The 25,429-nt window shown below is 38.5% G+C and overlaps 1 protein-coding gene across 1 annotated transcript in view; it reads right to left on the minus strand.

Annotated features, from left to right (window-relative positions):
• ZNF385D (zinc finger protein 385D) overlaps positions 1-12,836 on the minus strand; it is a 419,438-nt gene extending 406,602 nt beyond the window's left edge. Inside the window, exon 1 of the mRNA XM_032781181.2 lies at positions 12,796-12,836. Coding sequence (XP_032637072.1) covers positions 12,796-12,805 — 10 coding nt within the window. The 5' untranslated portion in view covers positions 12,806-12,836. The remainder of the gene's footprint in view (positions 1-12,795) is intronic.
• Positions 12,837-25,429: the final 12,593 nt, after the last annotated feature.

Genomic DNA, 25,429 nt, shown 5'->3' on the forward strand with positions numbered 1-25,429 from the left:
AGAAAAAAAATATGAGAGAAGACCCAACCCCAGAATATCCAATAGCCTAGTGGTTAGGGCACTCAGTTGCGGTATGGGAGGGTCAGGTTCAATCAGAAAATGGTCTCGAACCTGAATCAATCACATCATAGAAGAATGAGCTAGCTAATACCACTACAGCTAGTTAGGAATTTTTAATAGTTTTTCATGAAAAATGACATTTCATTGACAATATAACAGATCATGAAACAGACATTTCCTGACTCTCTCTCTCTCTCGCGCGCTTTCTGAGGGGTTTTTTTTAATTTGTTTTTTTTTAAGTTTTGTGGTTGTTGTCGGTTTATCTTCAGGATTTCTTTCATTTTAGCAGGCTTTTTGTCTGCATAGGCTGTCCAGGGCAGTCCAAAGTTTGTTGTGGATTCTGAAGGTTTAACCCATGGCCATGGGTTGCGGATTTTGTCTCCATCTGCGTCTGCGCAGTGTCTTCCAGCTGTGAGGAAGACAACCGGGTTTAAAAATGTGAGGTATGCCTCCCACATGAGCAAGGCTGTTGTGTTTATTGCCATGCTTAGCCTTGTTGAGCAGGTGGTTGTGGAGGGGATTATTGTGTGGGATGTTTTTATCCCTGTAGTGCTCCTCTCAACACCTGCTAGTCAAGTCACTAGTACTAATGTTCCTCCCTTTTTAGGAAATGAGCAGCTGGCTAGTGCCTTGGTGAACTATAGTAAGATGACTATAGTAAGATGACTAGCCCTATTAGGGGGATTGCTTTGGGCTGTAAAGCCCCAGAGAGTTTGCATGGCTTGTCCTTTCATAGGCTTCCAAAGTTTTAAATCCTTAAGTATAGGATTGGGGAGTGTGACTATATTGTATTTGTTGCCACTGAGGACATGGTCTGTATTCATTGTGGGATTCTGACATATTTGGTTAATTAGTCCCCTCAGAGAAGACAAACTGCCCCTGAGAATAGTGACCCTGTACCTGGCAATGTGGGGGTTTCTGAGAGTAAAGCACAAGGTGGGTTGGCTGTGGCAGAGACTGAGTCCTAAGAGTCTCCAGAGATCTGTGGGGATATTTCTGAGAGGTTAGTGCCCCCCTTGCAACCTGGGGGAGATGACATTACTGGTTCTGTGGCTCCTGACTCAGTGGCCTCTCAGCCTGAGCCCGACTGCGAAATGGAAGCTGAACCAGTTGCTATGGAACTCAAAGTCGCAAAGCAAAAAATGGCATATAAGGAAGAGGGGGCTACAGTTTCCGAGGGGGCTGTGAAATGGGCTAGTTTGGTCAGTGCAGTTGGGAAGAACACTGTTCTCCGATCTCTCTGAGGTTTTCCCCCTTTGAGGTCAGTAGTAACTCTGAGTCGGAGGGTATGAAGGATGACAAACTCACAGATTCTTTGGGTCCTGAACTGGCTCAAGGAGATATATTCTGGACACTATTTGGTAGGTTTCTGGGTGAGACAAAAGGGAAATGTGAAACAGAAGTGGTAGATTGGTTTCTTAACTTTATTTTTGTTGTCCACTCAATATACTATGAGACATATGTCTCTGTCTGAATTTGACAAACAGAAGCGTTACAGATTGAAAAAACTCTGATGACTAAAGTGTGTGTCTCTTTGACCAATGGAAATGTTGGGGATTCATCGATCTAGGAGAATTTGGTGGTTTTATTTGAGGGGTTGCTCAGAAGCTGGGAATGGGTGACAGGGGATGGATCATTTGATGATTACTTGTTCTGTACATTCCCTTTGGGGCATCTGGTATTGGCCACTGTTGGCAGACAGGATACTGGTCTAGATGGACCTCTGGTCTGACCCAGTATGGTCGTTCTTATGGGGGATAAGGGGGAAGAGGAGTTCTATGTCTGTCTTTTTCTTATTTTTTCTGATGAGTATTAGTCTGGTGGATAATTTTGTATGTGGCTCTCTGAATGTGAATGGGTGCAGGGACATTAAAAAAAAATATGGCTCTTTTTGAGTATCTGTCCCAGAAAAAGGTGGACATTTCATTTTGGCAAGGGATGCACACAGATGCAGGCAACCAAACTGATTGGCTGCTGATTGGGAAAGGGAAGTTCTTCTGACTCATGGCTATACAGGTTGCCATTCTCGTTGCATACAGGATAAAGCCTGATTCAGTGGTTGTACAGGAAGTTGTTCCAGGATGTTTACTGATAGTTCAAGCTACTTTTTGATCAATATCATTATTTTTTAAATTAATGTCTATGCTCCTACTGAGGGAAAGTCAGGCTGAGTTTTTTCTGACCTGGGGTCCTCTTTTAACCAATTTTTTGACAAGTAATATTTCAATGGGAAGGGAGGGCAGAGTGATTTTACTTGTACTTTTAATGCAAGATTGGATAGGAATAATTAGAATTGCATCCACTGTCTGCTCAGCAACTTGCAGCTTTTTTTCAGGCTTCTAACCTGACTGATGTGCAGCAGTATATCTGATCGAGTGCTAGTGCCAGCTCTTTCTCTGTGGACCATTTGGACAGTTTTTATGTTTTTAGGCGCCATTTTTGTTTACTTTCCAGTAGTACTGTCCCTACTGGGACTTCAGATCAGGTCTTACTTGTGTTGTCTCTTCCTTCTAGCCCATAATCCATATTGGCATTTTAACAGTCACCCTTTTCCAGACTCTTTATTTTTGGGGCGCCTGAGTTGCCTCAAAGGACTTTTTCACCTCCTGGAGGCAATGGTGAGTGGTGTGTAAGGTTAATATGAAATGTTTTTGGCAGCAATACATGCAGCAGACAATCCTGTAGACTTCACTGGAGTATGGAGGGGTTAGAGTTGGGGATTGTGGAACTTGAAAAAGGTTTTCATGGTGTAATGAAGTTGAGTTGCATAAGATCTTGAAATATTTAAAAAAAAACAGCTCTTGAAGGACCTGTTGGATAGTAAAATTCAGGGTGCACCGGTTAGGGCCTAATTTCAGCGCCTTTCTTAAATGGATGCAACTATTCAGTTTTTCTTTGGCCTGGAAAAGAAAAATGAAGAGCAGAAGATAAGCGTCCATTTCAAGATTGAATGCTTTCAGATCCTGTGTAGATTAGCAACTTTGCTGTGGATTTTTTCATTTTTATTTTTTTCTGTAACAGAGCCTATGCTTCCATCATTCCTGTATATCTATTTGAGACTCAGTGGCTATTTTTTGGATCTTTCTAGGAACTCAACTTTGAATCCTGACAGACTTGAACAGGACCTGAAATTCTCAGAATACACTTCTGTTCTAAATGACTTTGCTCCAAGAAAGGCATTAATGGTTTGCTTATTGAGTTTTGTGAGGCCCTTTGGATCCTTCTTGAGCCTGACTTGCTCCAAATCTTTTAGGAGAGCATCAGAGAGAAGATATTGCCACTTAGTTATTTTCAAGTGGTTCCTACCTTGTTCCCCAAGAGAGGGGACCTTGGGGAGGTGAAGAGTTAGAGACCTGTGTCCCTGCTTTGCTCCATCTATAAACTTTTTTCAAAGGCATTGGCAAACAGACTGAAAACTGAGATGGATTTGGTCATGCACCCTGATTAGACCTATTGCATCCCCAACAGGTCCATTTTTTTATACTTTTCCTGTTGTTGGATGTAATTTCCAAAAAATGCTTGATTTGCATGTATCATAAGCATCTTTCCCAAATCTGGACCTTAGCATCCAAAATCTGGGTGCTTGTATGAAACTCCCCCAAGCTTATTATCAGCTTGGATCTGATCTCGCTGTCACCAGCCAGGATTTTCCAGGGCCTGACTCCCTCTCTGGTCTCCCAAAACCTTCTCTGGGGGACCCCAAGACTCAGAAGCCCTGAGTCTCACACCAAAGGGAAAACAACCTCCTCCCCTTGTCTCCTCTTTATCTCATCCCCAGCTCCCCCTCCCTGGGTTATCCTGGGCGATACTGTACTTAAACTCCTTGAATGCAAAACAGAGAGGGCAATTTACCTTCCCCCCTCCTTCTTCCCCTGAGGCTATGCAGTCAAACCTAGTCAAGCTAACACAAAGAGATTTCCCCCCTCCCTTCGTTCCTTAGCCTTAACCAGAGAAAAACCTCAAACAGGTTTTAAAAAGAAAGCTTTATATAAAAAAGAAAGAAAAAGACATAAAAATATCTTCTGTATCAAGGTGACAATTATACAGAGTTAATTGCTTAAAAGAAAAATATGAATAAACAGCCTTATTCAAAAAGAGATACAATTTAAACATTCCAGCACACACACATGTAAATACAAAACAAAACATATAAAAGCCTATTGTTTTGCTACTTTTGTACTTACAACTGGGAAACTGAAGATGAGAAGCTTACAGATAGGAAAAGATCCCCTCTCATAGCTGAGAGCCAGACAAAGACAAAAACCCAAAAAAATTCCCTCCCCTGAGCTTTGAAAAATCCGGTTTCCTGATTGGTCCTCTTGTCAGGTGTTTGGTTCCTTTTGTTAACCCTTTACAGGTAAAAGAAACATTAACCCTTAGCTATCTATTTATGACAGCATGTTGGGTTGATTTCCCTTGATCAAGAGAAGGCTTTTGATTGTGTAGATCATGGATATTTGTTTCTCACCCTTTGTGCTTTTGATTTTGGGCCGAGGTTTGTCTCCTGTAGTTAGTGTGCACACACAGTCTGCTTAAAGTGAATGGTATTTTGGGTCCCTCTTTCCAGTCTGTAGGGGAATCTGATGTCTGGGTTATTGTATGTTGTTATGCATGTTGCAAAAGAGCCTTTCTGACCTTTCTCTTCCTGTTCCAGCTTGTACTCCAGTGAAAGTCACTGCACACGCTGATGATGTGACTGTGTTTATTATTCATGATTGTGATGTCCAGCTTTTGACTGAATGTCAGCGCTCTTCTGAGCAGGCTTCTTCAGCTTACATAAATTGGAGGAAGAGTGACACACTCCTGCTGGGGGCATGGCTGATCTCCCATTCCTGACAATGAGGCTACTGTGGAGCCGAAGTGGCTTTAAAGCACTTGGGAATTATGCTGGGATTGGATGATATTTTGGGTCAGAATTGGGAGGGAGATATGGAAAGGTTAAAGGAGAGGTCACAAAGGTGGAAGTGGTATTTTCCTCAATTCTTCTTCTGAGGGTAGGTGTTAGTCATTAATAATTTCATTGCCTCTGTGTTGCGGCATAAATGTTTAACTGTTTTGCATCTTCCTCCACTCTATTTAGAAAAAGTTCAGAAGATTCTTTTGGACTTTTTCTGGGATGGTTATCATTGGCAAGCAGAATATTGGTGTATCTACCCATTGTGGAAGGGGGCCAAGGTCTCATTGATGTTTTGAGAAGAGTTGCTACATTTTGGTTACTGTCTCTGTAGAAGCTTGTGTTTATGCATGAACCTGTTCCTTGGATGCAACTGGTCTTCGCTTTTATTCAGCAGGTGGGGGGTTGGGTTTTGATAGGGAACTTTTTTGGTGGACCCTGGGTGCCTCAATTTTGAGGTGTTACCTTATTTTTAATTAAAGCCTTTTAAATTCTTGGAGATTTTTTAAACAGAGGCCACAGGATAGGCAGCGGGAGGTCTCAGGGCTACATACTGAACAGGGCTACATTGTTATTTATAACCCAGCAATGAGGATTCCAGTCTTATTTCTAGGAGTCTTCTCTCTTACCTTATTGCAGCAGGTGTAACAAGACTGGTTCATTTAATTGATTTTGCTAATTTTCCCTGGGTCTTAGTGGATATCTTAGCTGTCAAGCTTGGTTTTCATTTCATTCACTGGATTTCTCAATTTTAATCAGGAGGTAGAATCAGCTGCCAGGCTAGACAGTTGCCTCCTTATGTGAGCCATTCCTGATCATACTAATGTTTTTATTTTCTTGTCTGTTGTTCCTGCTGTGGATTGGGATGTTGACAAGCTGGGCAGCCTGCATGCCTTCAATGGGTCTTCTGAATTAACTTTTAATAGCAAAGGCCATAAGTCATTGTATGCACTTGTGGAAAAGATTAATCATTTTTGAACTCTTGTTGATTATCCCAATATGATATGGAGAAGACAGCTTCTGGGCACGGACTCCAGCCAACCAGCCTGTTAAGCTGCATGCAAGCCTCCAATTACGAAGAGGATGGGTGATCTCCAATGGAGAATTCTTCACGGAGCTATCACCACAAATGTTTTTGTGCATCGTTTGACTCCAGAGAGGTCCATGTTGTGTCACTGTCTTATGACACTGTTTTTCTTACTTGTTCCAGGTTACAGCCATTATTTGTTTTACTTCATGGTATTTCTCAGGTATTGTCCCTTGATTTTTCTCCTACTGTCTTTATTTTTGCTGTTAAGTATACGTTCACAAATAGATCTATGGTATGTCTTGCAAATTTTATTTTGGGTCAAGCAAAGATGGCCATTTAAAAAAGGTAAATGTACGTTATTTGATACTGGGGTTGCTAAAGTTCTTCAGCTTTTTAGATTTTTAGTGGTTTTACACCTTCATTTGGAGTTCAGATATTATACTAATAAGCTATTTGGATCAATTTATTCAGCAGTGGGTTTTTGAAATGCACTTTGTACTGTTTGGGATGGGCAATTATTTTTGAATTTGTAATATATTTTCTTGTGTTCATATACTGATTTTATTAAAAGTATTTTAAAAGTCAAAGGCTCTCTGGCCCAAAGATTATTATTTACACAAAGTAAAATAGCTTCACTAGGAGAGACTGGAACATGATTAGAGCTGTAATACCACCACTTTGAACTGAAGTTCCTATCTTTCTTGAGCAACCACCCATTCAGAACCTTGAAATCTGGCTGTAGTATTTATTCACAAACTAGTTTGACTCCGCAAAGACTTTTATATACATACTCTCTTTAACCTAGAATAACTCATTCATCACATGTCTAAACTGCTTCTTGTGAAGTAGGGAGCCAAGTTATGAAAAAGCATGTAAATAAGTATATAATGCATGTTTTATAAGTTCACTTCAGCTGTGTCTCTCCCATTCATCCTTCTGGATGCCTCACAGATCCCTTTGCACCACCCTACTTACTGCATACACAGCCTGCATACTCTCTCTATTTCTCCTACTGTGGTGGAGAAAGAAAGGAAAAAAGTCAGACACCTGACATGGGATACATCTAGAAACTGTCCTGTCCTTAGCACCCCAACAATGTGGGAGGATAAAGTACAGTAACAGCACTTTTATATTTCCTGCCGTCTGTAATAGCTCCAGAGGTGCAGGGAGACGCTCCCGTGAGAAGGTAGTTGGAGACTGAGGAGTAGAGAAAAGAAAAAGTTCAGAAGAGGGAGAGGAACAGCAAAACCTGCCTGGAAACAGCTGTTCCCTAGCTAGGTTTTAAAGAATAAAGGTATGGAAAAACTTCAACAATTCCAGCAACTTCATGAAAACGTTGTCCTAGTGTATTGCCAGGACAAAAAAACACTCGGTGCTCTTTCTATCCCCTAACACAGACTTAAAACCTGGATGACCAGGACACAGGAAGTTTGAAGATTCTAGAAATCAGCAGAGTTGATCTGCAACAGCTTTCTCAAAAAGCTTTTCCCGAAACAGGAGATTCAATGCAGGCCAGGGGTTGGCCATATCATTAGTGTGCTGTATGGGGTTTATCAAGGAAGGGCTGCACAATGACTTCCTTACCTCCTAAAACAGAGGTACATCCCCAAATTACTAATTTAGAGGGACTCAGAATGTCCCCTGCAGAGTTCTCATTTCCCAAAAATAAATAAATCTCTACTCCCTGTGAAACTCCCACCTCCTCAGAGTAGTACTGTACAACTCCACCACCATCACAGAAGAACATCCCCAAACATGGATCTCTCACCTGTCTGGCATAGTGAAAACTAATCTCCTTGCTTGCAAAACATTGCTCCACAAAATGCAAACATCAAATCTCCTCCAGAGATCTCACACCTTCAAAGAACAAAGAAAAGAAAGAGAACCACCTCTTTCATCTTCTCACCACCATTAAACTCTTCTTTCCAAGCTTTCTTATTTCAACAATCTTAATCCTCTGAACCATTCAAGCAAATTTTACCCTTAATAATATACCCTCTGTGATGGGGCAAGGCCAGATGGCTACAGTAAAGTACTGAGAAACAGGTATGTTAGTCCCAGGCAATCAACCTGTTAGTCCAGGTTAATCAAGGCACCTGGAGCCAATTAAGATCTTTCTGGAAGGCAGTAGAGATAGCTACTTTAATTAGAACACCTGCAGCCAATCAAGGCAGGCTAATCAGGGCACCTGGGTTAAAAAGGAGCTCACTCCAGTCAAGGCAGGGAGGAGCTGGGAGCAAGAAGCTGAGAGTGAAAGGCTATGCTGCCTAGAAGACTGAAGCGTACAAGTGTTTATCAGACACCAGGAGGAAGGTCCTGTGGTGAGGATAAAGAAGCTGTTTGGAGAAGGCCATGGGGAAGTTAGCCCAGGGAGTTGTAGCTGTCATGCAGCTGTTACAGGCAGCACTATAAGACAGCTGTGATCCACAGGCCCTGGGCTGGAACCCGGAGTAGAGGGTGGGCCCGGGTTCCCCCCAAACCTCCCAACTCCTGATCAGACACAGGAGGAGCTGACCCAGACTGTGGGTTCCACAAGAAGGGAAGATCACTGAGGTGAACAAATCTGCCAATAAGCACAGGACCCACCAAGGCAGAGGAGGACCTTTGTCACAACTTTCACTATCCCATCCACTTTGTAGTCATCCACATCATAATCCATAACCAATAGATTAATATTTTAAGCACCACTCAGATCTTCACTATCCTTTTGTCTACATTTTAACAGGCAACAATTTCCTAATGGAGTTAAGCATGTCAAGAATGGCTGCTTTTGCCTGCAGACGAATAAAATGAAGTATTTATGTCAAACAGATTCCCCAACTTTACTTGCTTAAAAAAGAACAGACTGTTCTGTGGCCCAGGAGTGTTTAATGAGCTAGATAATGGGTACTTTTTAAAGGTTACACCCCTTCTAGTGGTCTAGATGGGACTGAGACCCTGCTGAGGATGTTATGGCCAAATCCTTATATTGACATCAGTGATATGTTGATGATGATTTTAGGATTTGTCCTATAGTAGGCAGCACTAAAGGAACACCAACCTCTTAGGAATCACACTTGGTCTGAAAGTTTCTTACCTACTATAATTACAAGTAATACTAACAGAAAGAGGTTAGAGAGAAAATAGAGAAGCTCTTTTTCTCTCTAAGTTGCTTTCTTTGCTAATTTGACAGGACTTTGAATATAGTCTGTTTCACTTCCCCTCTTGCATAATCAGTCCTTTGTTATATCTGTGTGCCTATCTCAGAGCACACTCCCTTGTGGTATGGTATGGAACTACAGACATTTCAATTCCCTTCTGGTTCTCCCAATAACTTTTCTACAGCCCAGAATAAGGCAAGTAATATCCCCCTTTCCTTATTTTTTTAATATAGACTCTTTTGAGCCTTCAGGCCCAAATCTTCCTTTTGAGGGTCTCCAATTCACTTTGCTCCAGGGCTTCAGGTCCCTAGTACACTCAATCCCACCAGTTCCTTCTGACCTGTGGAGTTCAGCCAGTCCTACTGAAGCTCCTGGCCTCTCTGGAGAGTCTTTCACATAGGTGTCCTGCTCTGGTCCCTGGACTCTCACACTTTTTCCCCTTTGGGTTCAGAAAACTCACAACCCTCCTTCCTGGGGCTATACTGTGATTCAAGCAGACTTCCCCAGCACAGCAGCTCAGGTCCCCATTCCAGGGACCTGATCTCCTGATTCTGTGCTCCAATGCACACTCTTGACTGTCACACACACCCTCCTCCCCAGTCACCTCACAGCTTGTTTTTATCCTGGCCCCCATTCCCAATTTGTCTGCTGATCCCTTGAACATCTGTTTTCTTAAAGTGACCATGTCATGGAACAGAGGCTGCGCAAGCCCCACTGGCCTTTAATGGGAACAAAATCACCCTAGTATAAGAAGAAACAAACAAACAAAAAAAAGTAAAATGTGAACAATGTCAAACTGACCATGGGATACAAAGAAACTACTTTAAACTTAGTTTTTCAAACTAAATATAGTTCAAATGCGTCCCTCTGGAACATAGTCATTTAAAGGGATAAAATGAAGTGGCAATATTTTATGGACTGCTATGTAAAATGAGAAGGTGTTTATCTGAAGAGGAACAGTCTATGCCCACATTGTCAAAATAATGAATAGTTTCTAAGACGGTAGGAGCTTCTACTGCCAATTTTTTGGCCCACAAACACTCTAATGAGAACACAAACTTCATTTGTAAGTAAGAATCAGATAATTTAGTTTGAAAAATGTAGTCCTAAAGGCTTGTTCACATTTGAATAAACTCTTATCTTAGAGAACTATTTAGTATTCTTTACTCACTTGTTAATCTTCAAAATGCCCATGATCTCAATGGGAGTTTGAGTGACTAAAGAATGCTGAACAGGGCCCTTAGAGACTGTTAAAAATACTCTGTACAAGAAATGATTACAGGTTACGTTTGCTGCAAGGCACTGTGTTTGTTTTTCTATTATTTTGAGGAGAAATCAACAAGCAAAGCTTAAACCTTTCAAAGGAATGACGCCTTCAGCAAATGCATGTAGCAACAGAGGTGCATCTATCATGATTACTGATTTATCAATAATATTCTTGATATACTGTCTTGTACATGGACTTTTAAAATGCAAAGCATGCCAAAAACATTTGAAAGGAATAGGGAAATCAACTACTTGCTGAATTCCTTTTTAAACATAAACGTACACACGCGCTTGCATGACTTTAAAAACTAGAATCTTATTTCATTTTAGTAAGTCTTGCTTATTTTTCCCCTCCACATATTAGTTTAGAGAGTAAATAATAATCCTGGTTCCACTGAAGTGAGAGGAGATTGCCACTGATTGAAATGGAGCCAGGATTTCATTTCAGGTTCTTCCAGGTGAGTAGCCTGGTTTTTCAAATTGTTGCTGAGTTACTGTAGCTGGCAGAAATAGACCACTGTAGAACATCTTTGGAAAGTGGCATGTTGTCTAGAAAGCCAATAAAGTGTCATATCTTTAAAAAGAAGTAATTCTATCCACTTGAGACTTAAACAGCTTTTCTAAGAAATGAATGATATTTCTAATTTTCCGGGCGGGGGTTATCTGAGGTGAGCATGACACTTCCATTTGTTTCCTTTTCTATATAACTATGCATGAGTAACAGTCTCTTTTAGGCTCTGATCTACATTACAGTTTCCAGTGACTCAACCTTCCATCCTATAAAATGATACAAATAGAATTCAAGGAAATCATCTACAAGCCACTGCAGTTGTTTAAGGACTTAAGAACTGTGAATGATTATTTCTAACTATGTGTATGCATGCAAATTCAAAGACAACATAAACAAGAATATAATTTGTTTCTTGATTTATTATATTTGCTGGCAGTGCTTCAACATATAATGCATTTATGGGCAACTGGAACATCAGGTATGCAGAGTTGCTGACAGCAGTATGGTCTATGGTAACATCATTTCTTTAATAAAGTATAGTGGTAAGTCAAATCTATCAAAGGTTATCTCTACTTTAATATTTCAAAATGTCAAAGACACCACCAAAAACACTCTGGGAAAAATAATAAAACTTTGCTCTACAAATTTCTGTTTCTTAGTATATATTTTACTAAGAAATTGCTTTATAAATCTTGAACTTATGGTTTACAATTCAGGTCACACTGGATTTGCTCACTCTCTTAAAAGCATCTTTCTCGCAAAAATGTTTCCTTGGTGTTCTCAGTAATTTTCTAGGTAATTATTTTTGTCTCTATTTCCTGGTAGAGTGGTTGAGTTATATTCTCGGCATATCTGTGGAATGCAAACACAACAAACATGCATAGCACAGCAAAAGGAAAAAAATCAAAGAAAAAGATTCAATTTGCTGCTGATGAGCTGTATGATTAATAAATTCAGAGATGTGGCAATCTTCTTTTAGTGACTATTACCATTTATCATTAGAGTCACTCTTCTGAATGTATATATGTACTGGATGAGTGTCCTGTATTAATTTAATTTATCAAATGTAGATTTTAACATGTATCATTCACCTTCTGAAAGCATTATTCCACAAAACTAATTTTTGTTCGCTGGTTATCAATGTTCCTGGGGAATTTTATGTGTCCTGAAATTTTGGGAAAGTGATGATATTGGTGATAATAGAGTACAAATACAAAGAGAATGCCATCATATATACACACAACATAAATCTTATTTATTAACTATACTAACATATAAAACTCAGTGCTGAAGTATCTTTATTTCTCAGCCAAATATAACCTTTGAAGTAATTATGATCCAAATAGCTATTGTACTGTACACAATAAGAATTTCTATACTACAGTTGTAGCTTTTACTAACAAATCCGCCCAATCTTCCTTCCCAGATTCAAGTGGACAGTCAGGAAAAGAAAAAGTAAACACATCTAACAGTAATTTAAGCATGGCAGGTTAATGCAAAGTGGTGGTCACAGTAAGCCCCTGAAAGACTGCTCTATTTTGTTGCATATAGAAATACAAAGAATTATTAAATAGTGTTACATTCCATGACAGAGACAATGATTGTGTTGAAAATTCAATCAGGTTTCATTGTCAGTCTAATAATGAGAATTTTAACATGCTCCTGCCAAAAATCAGTGAAGCATAGTATTGCATTCAGCAAACAGACTAAAGCTAGAATCTAATTCTCTGGCTCAGAACAGAAAATATCTTAACTGTTACACTTTGCTTCATTTTTGTCTGCATCCATTAATGAATGAGTTAAGAAAAACAACATTAAAATGGATTAATAAGAAACTATATATTTTTCAAATTCCTGTGCTTTTTTTTTTTTATAGTCTAGCACATTAACTTACCCAACAGCATTGCACTCACTGCTAATGAAAAGAAAGAAGGCAGTACAAATCTTCTTAAGCCTCCCGTGGCAAAAAAACTATTACAGAAATGAATAGAAGAAAGTCTCTTGAGCCTTTCCTTTGCCTGCTTGTTTTACAAAAGGCAGTTAGGATCACACTGAGAAGTGTCAAAGCTGAATAAACCACTAGCAATTGGGTGTATACCCTTTGGGCAGTTAGTCCTTCATAGATGATGATTCGACTTTGTCCAAAAACCAATATGTGAGAAACAATGCAGAATCTACCAGAGACTGTAGCCAAGCTTAAAACTGTAGACAAAGAAACAGTTTGCTTCTAAAGGTTTGCAAGGGAGGGCTTGTCACAGAACATTAATTCAGGCAGCCTGAAATTACATCAAACCAGTGCATCTAAATACGGTTAATCTGCAGCTTTTCTCGATGCATTTTAAGAGCAGTTCAACTGCAGTGTGGTGGAGCCTCTGGGCTTATAGTGTAGCTTAAGAACATGGGAGCTCTCTGCTCTCCCATTTCACATTAAAATGCATGCTTAGCACTTAGAAAAGCATGTTGCAAAATTTATTTTTCTCATGCTATGTTAGGAGCTGCAGCTGAGCATCTAACATTGCATTTTAAATAGTATGATTTAAAATTACTCTATATACTGTACATGTACTTTTAGCTAAAGGAAATGAGTTTTAAAATGATAAAATATGGAGAATTCTCTTTTGAAGATACCATATACAGTATATTGGAGCCTGCCAATGAAATAGCTAAAGAAGAACATTTATTGTAATGGGTATTGTTAGGAAATAAAATAGAATGCTTTTAAACTTGACTTTTCATTTAAACTTTTCTTATGTAAATTTGAGTCTCTTTAAATTATATTATCTGACTGGAAAAGCAAAATTTGGAACAAATAAATTTGCTTTAGCATTTTACTCTACATACACATTGAGCATTTCTATTCATGTGTGATTTGAAGTTTAATCCCACACAAACTTTAAAACAGATTTGAAATATTGGCTATGTTTCCTTTAATAAAAACAGGAATCCTTGTACAACACAAGGAAATCTCAGCTTTGAGTAGTGATAAATATGCTAAGCACTAACATCTATGAAAATGAAAGAAAATTCCACTTGATGGTAATGAGCTCCCCATCCCCTAGTCTTTCCTTTTGGTCATTCTCCAGCTTCTGAGAGCATCCATTAGAGATGATAAATTTCCAGCTTTCAAGTTTCAAATTATTCTGATGCTGCAGAATATAGAGACAGCATGCATAGATTTAGCATGTTGGTTACTATGAGATGGGTCTGAGCCAAAAAGGATGAGCACAATGATGGTCCAAGTCATTTTTTCATTTTACCATGGAATATATTGAAAGAATACTCATGGTGACCCTAGAGACAGACTGGGTTATGGGCTAGTGTGTAAAGCTAGCATGGGCTCCTTCACGGCTCAATACTAATGCTCCCTTGCCCTGCTGAGCAAGGCTCTAAGCCATTCCTGTAACACTGGCATCCCTTTGTGTCAGTTTGAATGCAATTGTCTGTAGGGTTTTGCATTCACAATTTCCATTTCTCTACTTTTATAACTCTTCCCTATACGTTACTTTAACTTGTGGTTTAGAAAGGTGTTATGCACTTTTACAAAAGTAGCATGTGCAGGACACCAGGTCATGGAGATAGAAACATTCATATGCCTCCTCAATTGTCTTTGTGTTATATTGAGTGCACATTTACAGATGAAAGGCCTGATCCAAAAAATAGTGAAGTTAAAGGGAGTCTTTCCATTGATTTCAGTGGATTTGGGGTTAGGATCTAAAATTGACTGCTGATGCCTGGTTAACTGGCAGTGTACTGCACAGTGAAAATATCAAGTAAATTATCCTTGCCAGGCAGCCCTCACTGGCTGCTTTCAAATATTTATTTATTATTTATTTCTTTGGGTTTCTACCACAACAAAAAGGGGTTTTAAGCATCACTGAAAAAAGTTAAATAGACAGAAATTAAATTAAATCCCATCAGGCAACAGAACTGAACCTCCTACTAAACATAAACCTCCCTATGCAGATAAAATTCCCATACTAGCTTTGGGGTTGCTAGCTTTGCTGGAGAGTCTCCTTTCACTTGTTTGTTTCTGTCTTTTCTGGCCATTGATACAATTGCTATGATCACATGTAAAACACTTTTGCAATGCAGGATGTCATGAAGGTTTTATTCCAGCAGCAACATATGCCACAATACTTGAAACATCTGGGATAATGCAGTTGATTAGCACTCTGAGTTACATTGGTTTTTTTCTGCATAGTATTAGGCCACCATTATACACTCATTTATTATTACACATTTATTCATTTTTAACTGAATTTCCCATTAGATCAATTTACTCAGACACATGGAAAGTTAAACAGCCAAGAGTTAGTCAAGGTGGGCCAGATACTTATCTGGCGTAAATGGGTATTGCTCCATTGAATCTGTGAGGTTTCTGTTCCTGGAGCCATTTATCCTAAAACAGAACCCTCTACACCAAGCAGGTCTCTTTAAAAGTAAGTTAACTTTACAGGCCCTCTGCTTTTTAAAAAACAAACTAAAATTCTCAGCACATAATTGTAGAACAGCAGCTTCGGAATACAATGTGCAATGGAGCCTTTAGTAGAGTAGCACAAAAGAAGCTTTTGTGTATATAGGATAATTAGAATTTTAGTTTTTAATATTCATAGTACCGAAATAAAGCAAAACATGAAAAAATAAGAGATCAAAGCTGTTTCAATTCTAGGTTTCTATAAATATGCAGGTGAAGCATTTGAATATTAGGGAGTTATAGATTTAGATTTAATACAACAAAATTACAGTGGGGCAGTACGATACAAATAGAGCTTAACAAAATTTTCCATCTAAACTCTTTTCCAGTTCAAAATGGTATTCTCCCCTCTCCCTCCCAATAAACATTATTTTCTTCCTAAATGTTCCATTTTTCAATGAAAAATCAACCTTCCCCGAAAATTGTAGGTTTTGAAAATCTAAAAATTCATTATATATCAAAAGCCAAGCTGTTCTTCAGTTTATAGTCCAAGTTTTTTTTTCATTTTTGTAAAAAAATTCTTTCAAAACTGATGGCATAATGTAGCTACCATCTTCCAATCAATTCTAAACATAGATGATGACAGCAATTTTCAAGATGAAAAACAAACATTCCTAAGATATTTTATACAAGTAAATAATTGACAATGGTATCTGCAATTCTAAATCACCTACATCTATACATTCTTGCATGGTTGCACGAGCAACAAGTGAAAGTTTGATGGCCACATCTTTCTACTAAGCCTCTATATATCAGCATTAACCAGTCAAGCAACATGAGTTTTCCCCATGAACCCTGGAATCCACAAGCCACACAAACTCTCTTTTTCATGAGATTCCCAATAATCATGGCCTACCTTCCAAGCAGTCTAGATAACTAGGTCCTTCTGTTTTATGGCAACCTAAAATTATCCTGAGCTTGAGCAGCTGTATAGGCACCAAAGGGCACAATTCCCTGGGTTCTATCAATACAACACCAGTGAATGAACACAGCTGTACCCAACATGCCCTTAAACCACTTTTACATCCCTCCTCGGATGTCAACTGGTAGAGTTGCCCCAGCCCGAATGCCAGGGCAAATTGTTTCAGGATTAGTCCAAGTAAGGAAATGGAGAACCAGTAGGAAATGGTTTCTTCTAAGCAACAATCCATCCTACACAGAAATTATTTCCAAACCTGTAGATGGGTATTTTGTGAATTTAATTAATGGCAAAGTCAAAAACTGTACCACATTTTGAAAGTAATAGAGGTGGAAAAGGTAGCAATGCTTATAGTTGAGGTTACTTGCCACTTTCCATTATAAGCTCATGCTTTCTCTTTCTGATAATTTTGCCAAAGATTTAGACTGAAATTCTCCATGCTTACTCTCTGCCTCAGGATGACTTAAGTGTCAGCAACCATGCTCCAGTCATTTCTGAGCACAGGGATTTTTAAATTATTGAAGCATCACCATAAGATTTTATCCAGTTCCCTGCAATCTGATTGATTGAAGGTGTCTGATTTGCAGCATCAAGTTATTTTTAAAATAGCTACATAGTATACCAGTCCCTGTACTCTGATTGCCTGAAAATCATTATTAACCAATCAAAGTGCAAGAATTTGCATAACCATTCTGAAGTTATTTTTCAATAACTGCTTTGTGAATATGCAATTTTCTTTACTATGCAAATTTAACTAATATAGTCCCACTGCTCTGATTTCATCCTTTATTCAGAATTTTCAAGTTGTTTTCTAGCAAGAAAGCTGCCACCTGAAGTTCCCATTCCTCTAGTACATGTAATATATATTTTAAAAAATCCAAAACTTACATGACAGAGCAAAAGTTCTAAAGCATGTGAACTGAATGGAGTTTACGGAACAATTTTGTTGCTGACGTACAAAAGGAGATAGAATCCAGCTCATTTCATCTGAACTATGCTGGCTTCACAAGCCTAACAGGAGTAGAGTAGTAAAATCTTATTTTGTCATGAACATCATCAGTAGATACAACCCTAAATATTCACAGGGGGCAGAGCTGTTGAATAAGAAGTTGTCATTTTAAAGTAACTCTGCAGAGTACCCAGAAGCCACCTACTACAGGACAGGCCCAACAAAGAAAATAACAGAACATCACTAGCCATCACCTTTAGCCCCCAATTAAAACCTCTCCAGCGCATCATCAAAGATATACAACCTCACAGATCTTGGGAGACAGGACAGTCCTCGCTTACAGACAGCCTCTCAACCTGAAGCAAATACTCACCAGCAACTGCACACCATACAACATAAACACTAACCCAGGAACCTATCCTTGCAACAAAGCCCAATGCCAGCTCTATCCACATATCTATTCAAGTGACATCATCATAGGACCTAATCACATCAGCCACGCCATCAGGGGCTCGTTCATCTGCATATCTACCAACGTGATATCATGTGCCAGCAATGCCCCTCTGCCATGTACATTGGCCAAACCTGACAGTCTCTACGCAAAAGAATAAATGGACAGAAATCTGACATCAGGAATCATAATATTCAAAAACCAGTGGGAGAACACTTCAACCTCTCTAGTCACTCCGTGCAGCCTTGAAGTGTGGGCAATTTGCAAAAAAACAAAAAAAAAAAAAAAAGATCCAAGAGGAGGACTGCTTGAACTTGAATTAATTGCCAAATTAGATAATTAGCTTAAGTTTAAACAGAGACTGGAAATGATTGGGTCATTACACTAATTGAATCTATTTTCCCATGTTAAGTTCTCCTCACACCTTCTGTGGGTCATCTCGATTATCACTTCAAAGGTTTTTTTTCTCCTGCTGATGATAGCTCATCTCAATTGATTGGACTCCTACAGTTGGTATGCATACTTCCACCTTTTCATGTTCTCTGTATTTATAAATATCTTCTGTCTGTGCGTTCCATTCTATGCACCCAAAGAAATGGGCTGTAGCCCACTAAGGCTTATGCTGAAATAAATTTGTTAGTCTCTAAGGTGCCACAAGTACTCCTGTTCATTTTAAGAACCATTTCAGTCAGCTTTCAGTCCTAGCCCTGCATCCACTACAATTAATAAAAGTTTTCCCAAGTGATCTTAATGGGAACAGGACTGTGTCTTTCCTTGGATTCTTAGCACTCCCTACAAATCAACTATAAACTTGTTCATAGACTAATTGTCATGTTGTTTTGATTTACTATGTTTGTTTATTCTGGGAGAATTTACACTATGCACAATACTTTTTCTTAGACAGATACACAAAATAAATTGTATCACATAATGCTTCCCAGCCAATTACATTCCATGTGCGCAAATAAATAATGAAATGCAAAGTTATAAATTGGAAGTAACACAATGGCCATATTGAATGAATTTTACAAAATAGAAACTTCCAGTACTATTCCAAGTCTAAAAGAATTTGCCAAGATATAAACTTCATCAAATATGTACGTAGTGGTTTCTTTTCGTATTACCTAAAATATGTGTTAAAAAGCTAGATATATGATTTGCGCTCATGATGGGAGAATTGGTCGGAAACTCATGAATATGAATTGTAGCTCTGATGTCCAGAGCCAGAGGGCAAGTGCTTCAAGCAGCTACAATAATGTCTCTGGATCACTGGGATTTTGGCCTGTGTAAGGAGTACAGGATTTAGCCCAAATATCAAATGGGAAAATTAATATTTACAGTAGAAAATTTTGGAAAGTCAGCATTTTCCAATCATTGGCACACAACTTCTACAGGTCTTATATCCTATCCTAAGAACTGCATATGGAAAAAAACTGTGGTAATCTCACATACCACTTGGTAACTAATGGGAAAGGTATGCGAAGCATTGTACTTAGACCACTGGGATTCTGTAAGGGATTATTTACAGAGCTTCGCAAATATAAGTGTTATATGTGGGGTGGTATTTTAAAAACAGGAACAATGAATATATACCACTATCTGGCTTTCCAGTTGCATTAAATAATTTGCTTTAGAACAACCATGGACAACTGCAATCAATTATTCTCTGGAGTTGTGAAGTCTGACAGACAGAATGTGTTAAGACTTGTTATCTTATTGTCAGATGGCACCGACACTCCTCATGCTGAATGATAAAAATATGCCCACTTAGGCGCATGTTGAAGAGTAAGCCACAATTTTAATAGGAAACCAAAACTTCTCCAAGTTTAGGAACCAAAGAAGGTGCTGGAATTGGAAGTAATATTCAGAACCAGGGCACTGTATAGGCTCTTATTCTAAATGTGCATTGCTGTCAGGGAGTGGAAAATTTGAGATGATCTAAGTAATGCATGTGAGAGATCAAGGGGTAGTATGCATTTAACTCTAAAACAGTTATTCCAACATTATGTTGTGATCCTCTCAGATTTCGCAAGCTAAAGAGAGATGGTTCTGGAAAATGCTTGGACTGCAAACCTCTGAAGAAAACTGAAGAGTGTGTCAGGATGTAGTTAGTGGTGGTGATACAAGTCAGGATAGAGTGGTGGCACTCTATCTTCAAAGCCTGTCCTCACTATTTCTAGAGTTTTCATGACTAGAGCTGGACAAAATACTTCAGACAAAAATGCTGTTTCAGTGAACCTGAAAATATTTATAAATTCCACATGAATTCACTTAACAGGTTCAGCTAAAAAAAATTATGGGGGAGGCGGTGATGCTAGTGGTGAAGAATAGGGAGATATTTATGACCTTTACCCCTGTGGTTAGAGTGCTCACTGGTCCAGTTACTGTTCATTGCATTCACAATAGCAAGTCATAGTCATTCACAATAATAAAGAATAGTCATTGGACCCAGAAAAGAGTAAGAGCTTGGTGGTCAGGCTACTGATGTAGGATGGGGAAGCCACAAGTTCCAATTCCTGCTCCACGGACTAATTATTTAAACAAAGTGGAACTGCTTGAACAAGAGAGATTGAGAGAGACCAGCCAGCAGGGAGTTCAACTTGAGTCTTCCACATCCCAGGTAAGTGCTCTAGGCACTGGGCTATAGGCTATAAAGGAAGGCCACTATCTCTGCTAGGAAAAATCCATTTCAGATTGTTTTGGTTGAATTTAAATGGATTTTTTTTCAATTTGCCAATTTTGTCATAAATTTTGGACAGAAAATTTATATATATATATATATATATATATATATATATATATATATATATATAGGAATTTCCAGCAAATCAAAAAAATCAGTTACCTCACCCAGCTCTAGTCATGACTAGAGCTGGCCAGAAAACAGTAATTACATTTCGTGGAGGATTCAGATATTTCATATTTGATTTCGCTCAGATTAGAATGAAAAACCAAAATTTTGAAATTCTCTGCAAAACAGATTTATTGTTCTCCTCTCAGTTCTACTGGGAGCACCGGCTCCAGGACAGCCTACCTAGTGGGCTGTCTGGAGTAGAGGAACCTGGAATCCTGGGACCTGAGCTATGAGAAGCTGCAAGCCAGGCAGGCTGCTCAAGAACCAAATGGTCAAGCTAGCAGGAAGCCAGACAGGTTTCCAAGGAAAAGTTCGGAGTGGGGCAGCCTGCCAGATCGGCAGAGGGGGAGGCAAACAGTCCAGGCAGCCTCAGAGCCAGGTAATCCAGCAGATGGAGTGCCCTGTTCCTTGGCAGTTTTAGGAGTGTATTTCATTTTGGAAACATCAAAATGTAATTCTCTCTCTCTCCCCCTCTGCCGCCCCACCAAAAACTCATGTTGCAAACTCATTTTTCATGGGACAGAAATTCTGTTTCCTGGCCAGCTTTAAGTTGTAACTCATTAGAAGCTCATAAGTATACCACAAAAAAAGTGTTTGTAATTAAGAGTCAAAATGTAAAAAAAGTTACATCTACAATGACTCACTTGTTCTGTCTACAGGAAATCCATTTAGCAGCTTCTCTGTTAGTCCAGCTGTAGTTATTTTTCACATCTAAAGATTCTCTGTAATATATTAATTGCCAAAAAAGGAACTATTTACCATGTTCCCTATTTATACTGAAAATGTCACTTTCACAGAGTTTCCAGGACACAGCATTGTACACTTTAGCACAGCCAGACATTCAATATTTGTTTGCACAGTCAAAGTAATGTGTAAAAATACCTTCTATCTCAAATTAAAATAATTTGGGAGACGATAAAAGAACTTGCTTTTTTTCTGTTTATCCATATACCAGAAACACAATGGTCAAAAAAATACTCACAACAGGAAATCTTGTATGCAGTTGTTTAGATCAGAAAATCTACAAGAGATATAAGATGAAAATAGCAGTTCTATCCTTACTGTGACTAATGCATCAAAATTTCAGTAATCTCTTTGTTATAATTAGTAGAGTTGGTTAAAAAAAATTACAATTTTTTTCATCAAAATTGTCACATACCATAGTATCCAAATGTGTAAGTCAGACAAATTTTTTAAAAAATTAAAAAATAAGCATTTTGATAAGGTCAAAACATGCTGTTTAAGCCTTTTGGAATGAAATGCTCTTTGTTTCAAAATGACTATTTCAAAATCTTTTATTATAAATTACAAAAATTAAAATTTAAAAAACATTTAAATCAAAAGAAGTGTTTTGATTGACTAGAAATGAACTTTTATAAAAACTTTAATTTCAGAGGAGATTTCAAAATTTTGCTTTTGTTCTGATTTTTTTCAAAATTTCAGAATTTTCTGTGAAACACAAATTCCAGTTCCTCCAATATTTTCCAGGAATTTAGTCATTTTCTTGTCATTAGAATTGTATTGCTATTTTAAAATAAATAAATAAATAAGCACTCTGCACAAGAAACAACAGAATGGGTTGGAAGGGGAGAAGTCCATCATTGAGAAGGACATGAAATAATGGAGAAATAGTATTAAATGTATTCTATTTGGGGAACATTTGTTGGGCAAGTTGTGAAATATATTAGATGGTGGTTAGCCATGGATCAGAACCCTTACAAATGAGTATTGCATATTCACAAAACAAATATAGTCATAAGTATATGTGTCGGTCAGGTAGGAACCCAAGAGCAGTATAACTCAGGTAGAGCACAGCCTGCAGGAGACACGGTGTCATTACAACTCAGGAAGCCCATTCAGAATGCATTTTGAAAGCCCCAAAGTGACATACAAACCCAATACCTTATTACCAAATTCTACATGTGCCAAGAAGCTGGGGCTTGACCTTTTCCCTTTATCCCAAGTGTAAGGTGTGGGCTTTCTGGAAAATAATGGCTCTTGCTGTTCCCTAGAAGCAGATGCCACTTCCCCATTCAAAAAAGCCTGTACCATATCTTTGCCAAGCTGCAAAATCCTCAGACAACTCCGAGACCACTGATTAAGTGTCTGCTAGTGCACACTGGGCCAATTTCAGTAGCAGGAGCAACATCATTATCTGGCAGATAACACTGCGTATGTGGATGAGAAGAAACACAACATATTGGAGAAGCTGCATGCTGTCATGGAAGCAAGACATACCAACTCTCTCACTCAGGTTCATGGCCTCACAAAAGGTACAACATAGGAAGCAGACTGTATGTGATAGTAATACTCGTTCATGCAGTGCCTTAATCTGTGTGCGACTATATTCTTTGATGGTAAAACTGAGTGGTGTCCTCTCCAAAGCCTAAAAGATCTATGCCAACTTCAGCAGTCTTACATTGTGTTATCTGAGAGCTGCAGTCAAAGCACAATCTTCTCTGCAACCAGATGAAGCAGAAGGTGATAACTAAGTAGAATTCCACACTCTGTGTATTGTGCCCATACGTAACTGTAGTGACTGGCAGAAAAGACAGGTGCAATTCTGCAAATTTGATAGCTATTGTTAAGTGCCAGGGTCTTTTTTTAATTGAGTTAAATATATGTATTATTGTTTTATTACTATAACAATTTGTCAAAGGTAAAAGTCCTCAACTGTAAATTCAACCTCCACTAAACGAAGCAAAACAGAGAGATTACATCCATTGGTTCAAGTTGGAATTTTCCTTTTCCTTCCACATTTATAAATTAGGCTTTTGAAGATGAGCTGTTATTTTCTTCGGTATTCTTACTTAGTTTTTATTTCTTTTGGGTTTGATCAAATGAGATTGCTGGTGTTACAATCATTTCAGTGTTCGGAATTATGAGTGAGGCCTCAAAAAAAAATCATGCACTAGACTTCAAAATCATGAGATTTAAAAAAAAGATGATTTTTTGGAGTCTTTTATTTGTCTTTTGGTTTTTGAGCCTTTAGGGTAAAATCAAAAAAGTGAATAGAACTTGGATGATCTTTTTATGTAGTCATTCAAGCGAGGTGTGACTGTATTTGTTGCAAATACCATGCTATATAAACTAATTTTTCAACAATAATTTTGACTGTAAGTGAATTTCACTGCTTACGAAGGACTAAGATTTATACGGTTGGTTGGAGTAAAGGAGAAGGCACGTGGTATGTGTGATCAGAGGCTGTAAGACCTAAGTTAGAACATTTGGTCTTCCTCTTAAATATGCTTATAAAATTCCCAGAAAAAATGATCTCTATGTGAGTGCTGCAGAGACCCAGGTGTGAGCAGTTAAAAATCCTCACATCAAACAAGACGTGAACTCTGTTTGGGAAGAAAATGCTTATTTGTTTCTTTGTTGTCATGGGAACTATATCACATCAAAAATAACTTTAAACCCTTTTGGGGCCATATTTTGCTACTATGTGAGGTAGCCACATAAAGGGAGGGGAAGCAGTGCCAGCTATGAGGCCAGCATATAAATCATACTAAACTAACAGAGAAGGCTAGATAGTTTGGCTAACTATTAGGTGCATTTTCTACTTCTCTTAAAAAGCATTTTCAGACCCTGGTTTGAATATGCTGGTGATGACACAACATATGTGCTAGCTGAATTATAGAACCACAGGGTTAGAAGGGACTTCAAGTGTCATTTGACTGGATTGGTAGAGACCATATCTCCTCTGGGATTTGAAATGTCAACCAGCATGGTAGGTGGTATCCATACTTCTGCTTCCAAGCCTTAGTAAGGGCAGCATTGGTACTCAGTCACATGAGGGAAGAGGCTCCAGTACACAGAAGAATAAACAGAAGTTAATGGAATGAAAGTAAAGGAAAAATTAGGCCAAATGGAAAACCGTTCCTGATGGGAGATTTAGCTTAAGCTGTGGACTAATGGTTGAAGCCCTAATCTCTTTGTGCCTTTTAAAATAGACTGGAAAAAAATGCAAGATGTATCATAAGAAACTATCCAATCCTGGCACTGGGAATTATAAAGTAGGCTATTAACATCTCTAATTTCTATGATTGATCGTAAGAGTCCTATAAGAAACCCCATATAACTTATTGAAGTTAAAATGATATTATCTATCTCCTTTCATTTATGCCTTTAGCCACGTTTAACAGATCTTGAATGTCTATACTTGGGTTTGTAACATCAGTGAAGTGAATTAAAGCTATTCTGCAGCAAATTTTGGCCACTGCACACACAAGAAACTGGGAATTCTGTCAATAGTACTGTCATAACTCCAACACGTACACACCAAATGGAAAAATTAAACCGTCTTTTGTTTTTATACTTCTTTAAATGTATTTATAATGCTTGTAATTTTGTCTTTCATTCTTCAACTGAACTTCAGTAATTAAAAATAAAAATATATATTTTAAAGTTATTTTATCATCAAGTATCAGAGGGGTAGCCGTGTTAGTCTGGATCTGTAAAAGCAGCAGAGAATCCTGTGGCACCTTATAGACTAACAGAGGTTTTGGAGCATTAGCTTTCGTGGGTGAATACCCACTTCATGCATCTGACTAAGTGGGTATTCACCCACGAAAGCTCATGCTCCAAAACCTCTGTTAGTCTATAAGGTGCCACAGGATTCCCTGCTGCTTTCACCATCAAGGAAATTTGAGAGGTAATAACATAAAACAGTGTTGGGAATCCCCCTCCTCTCCAGAAAAACAGTTTGTTTGCCACTGGGATAGGAAGAAACATAATGCAAGGTAAATGTCTAACTTACAATAAAATGGTTTTCTTCTTTCATCCATGCCAGATTGCCCTGGCTACTCCCTGTACAATAAAATTAGTGCTCCTCTCTTTTCTGGCTTAGCTCATGCCATTTCTTGTGATGAAATTTGTCAA

The sequence above is a fragment of the Chelonoidis abingdonii genome, chromosome 2, assembly GCF_003597395.2.
Source record: "Chelonoidis abingdonii isolate Lonesome George chromosome 2, CheloAbing_2.0, whole genome shotgun sequence".
Lineage (NCBI taxonomy): Eukaryota > Metazoa > Chordata > Testudines > Testudinidae > Chelonoidis > Chelonoidis abingdonii.